At 38.3% G+C, this 2272-nt stretch overlaps 1 protein-coding gene across 1 annotated transcript in view; it reads left to right on the forward strand.

Moving 5' to 3' along the window:
* TK2 (thymidine kinase 2, mitochondrial) overlaps nucleotides 1–2272 on the forward strand; it is a 22678-nt gene that overhangs the window by 3614 nt on the left and 16792 nt on the right. The window contains exon 4 of the mRNA XM_025209493.1: nucleotides 2208–2261. Within this exon, the coding sequence (XP_025065278.1) occupies nucleotides 2208–2261 (54 nt within the window). The remainder of the gene's footprint in view (nucleotides 1–2207; nucleotides 2262–2272) is intronic.

The raw sequence follows: 2272 nt of genomic DNA on the forward strand, positions 1-2272 counted from the left end.
GAGAGGCAGGCGCAGCCAGAGGAGCCGTGGGAGAACCTGCAGCTGCCCGGTGTGCCTGCCTCTCCTCGGCCGATCCGAATCTCTCTGAATTGGCGCTGAATCTTCCGAAGCCGATTCAGCCAAATTGATTCAGGACAGTGATCTGAATCTTCGAATCGAATCACTGTCCTCCGAACTGGCTGAATCTGAATCAAATACTTCCCTATTTGCTCAGGCCTGATATTCGTGTCTTCCAAAGCGTCCAAATTTCAGGAGAAGTAGTACGAACCAAGAACTTGTTAGCCTTCTTTTTAAATTATATTATTCCCTTAAAAGCTTGAAAGTAACATAATGTGTTGTGTTATTGCCCGCTCTCATTTGGCAACCAGCAATCTATTTTTCCTTTTTCTCTTTCTTTCTCTCTCTCTCTCTCTCTCTCTCTCTCTCTCTCTCTCAAGTTATTGGCGTAAGAGCCATCATCATCTGTTTTATTTATGACTGTGCTTGTGTTCAGGTTAATTCTGGCCTGCATCCTGTTAGTTATTCTGTAGAATATATTTCTTGTGTTAATAGCCTGTTAACTATCTGTGCTCACTTGACTAAAGGCAGACATGCAATGTTTCCCTGATTTAACACCTGTTAGTTTGTGACATGGAATAGTATTGGCTACTTTTAGAGTGGAATTATGAAAAAATATTTTAAAGAGAAATTAATAGTAGGATAGAGGAAACGAAATGCACACAACCCAGAAAATGTTTTGATGTTGAAACAATGCATTTTGCTAATAAAGACTTATCCTGACATAAATTAACAATAACTAGTAGAACCATCATTTTTATTCACTTTGATTAATAGAATTTTTGTAAAGTCTTTAATGTATCCTTAACTGAAAACCAAATAAGAGAGAGCTGAAGTAAAGAAGCTGAAGATAGTTGGTTACATAGCTGTAGAACTGAGGTAAAGTTATGCTGGTTGGAAAAATGCACTTATATAATTGATCTTTGGAACATATCCAGCAGATGTAGGATTTGATTTCGCATCCTCTTAAACCAGGGGTGACAAAGGGATGGCACCCGGAGCCCTCTGATCCAGCCCACGGTGCTTTCCATGGGCCTTGGATCAGCCCCACATGCCACATGCAGTGCGTGCGCTGACTGGTCCTACGTGATGCATGTAGCACAGGGGGCTGATCTCTTGGCCTGATTCAGCCCAGGGACTGGTTCTGCATCCCTTCTCTGACCCATGGGGATGGAGGAGTTTGATTTAAATGAAACTTCTTAGGTAGGGAAAAGACAAACCTAGTATTGGCTTAAACAAAACAGATTCAGAAAAACCTCGCTAAACACACGTTTTTGTCTGCATCGAATTTTAAATGTTGTGAAACATTAATGCAGAAGTCCAGGATTCTTTATGGGAATACCAGGCATCAGGAGGGCACTTAGTAATTTGAAAGGAATAAATCCATGAGGAATAAGTAGCCATTAACTTGAACAATAGTTTGGGGTTTTTTTTTCCTAGTGTGCCTGCAGCCTAAAATGTTAAACATTTAAAGGCATGTGTGAAGCAGACTGATTTGATTTTGCCAGGTTTCCCTTAGACCCTGATCCTACAATACTAGTGAATTCTTATGCTGGCATGAAGACCCTGGGGAGTCTAATACAATTTTGCCTGCTTTGGACACAGAAGATCTTTTTCTGTTTAATTTTGATCATTTATAAAAGACCTAACTGCATCTTTTAGATCTCAGAAATAAAATGAGCATTCTGTACAAAGGCATATTGCTTTTCAGCTTCTATTCCTTTGTTAACCAGTGTTGTCCTATGGGAAATTAATTTGTGGAATAATAATCAGGTCTTTGGGATGAAACACTGTCTATATTTGGTATCCATTCTTTTCCCTCTATGCTGTTACTGATAAATACAGGCAAAGGATTCATTACAGGGAGACCTGTGATATCAGCCCGTCAATGCTTTATTTTTCTAGATTGATGAAAATAATGAAAAAGGACATTTTGGTAATGAAAACCCATGTTTTTAATTTTTATAATAGCTCTCTAATATTAAAGTTTTTAATTTCATTATTCAGTGCTTTTTAAAAAATGAATGAGTTCCTGTCCATGACTGTAGTCCTATTTTTTTTAATTAATTATTCTTATTATGTTGATACATGCAGATACAAATTCTAAACCACTTGGGTAATGTGAAATGAATGTCATTTTTTAAAAAAAGGTTTTGACGGAACCCGTGGCGAAATGGAGGAATGTTCACGGTCATAATCTCCTGGTAAGCAGCAG

Source organism: Alligator sinensis, unplaced genomic scaffold (genome assembly GCF_000455745.1).
Source record: "Alligator sinensis unplaced genomic scaffold, ASM45574v1 scaffold170_2, whole genome shotgun sequence".
Taxonomy (NCBI): domain Eukaryota; kingdom Metazoa; phylum Chordata; order Crocodylia; family Alligatoridae; genus Alligator; species Alligator sinensis.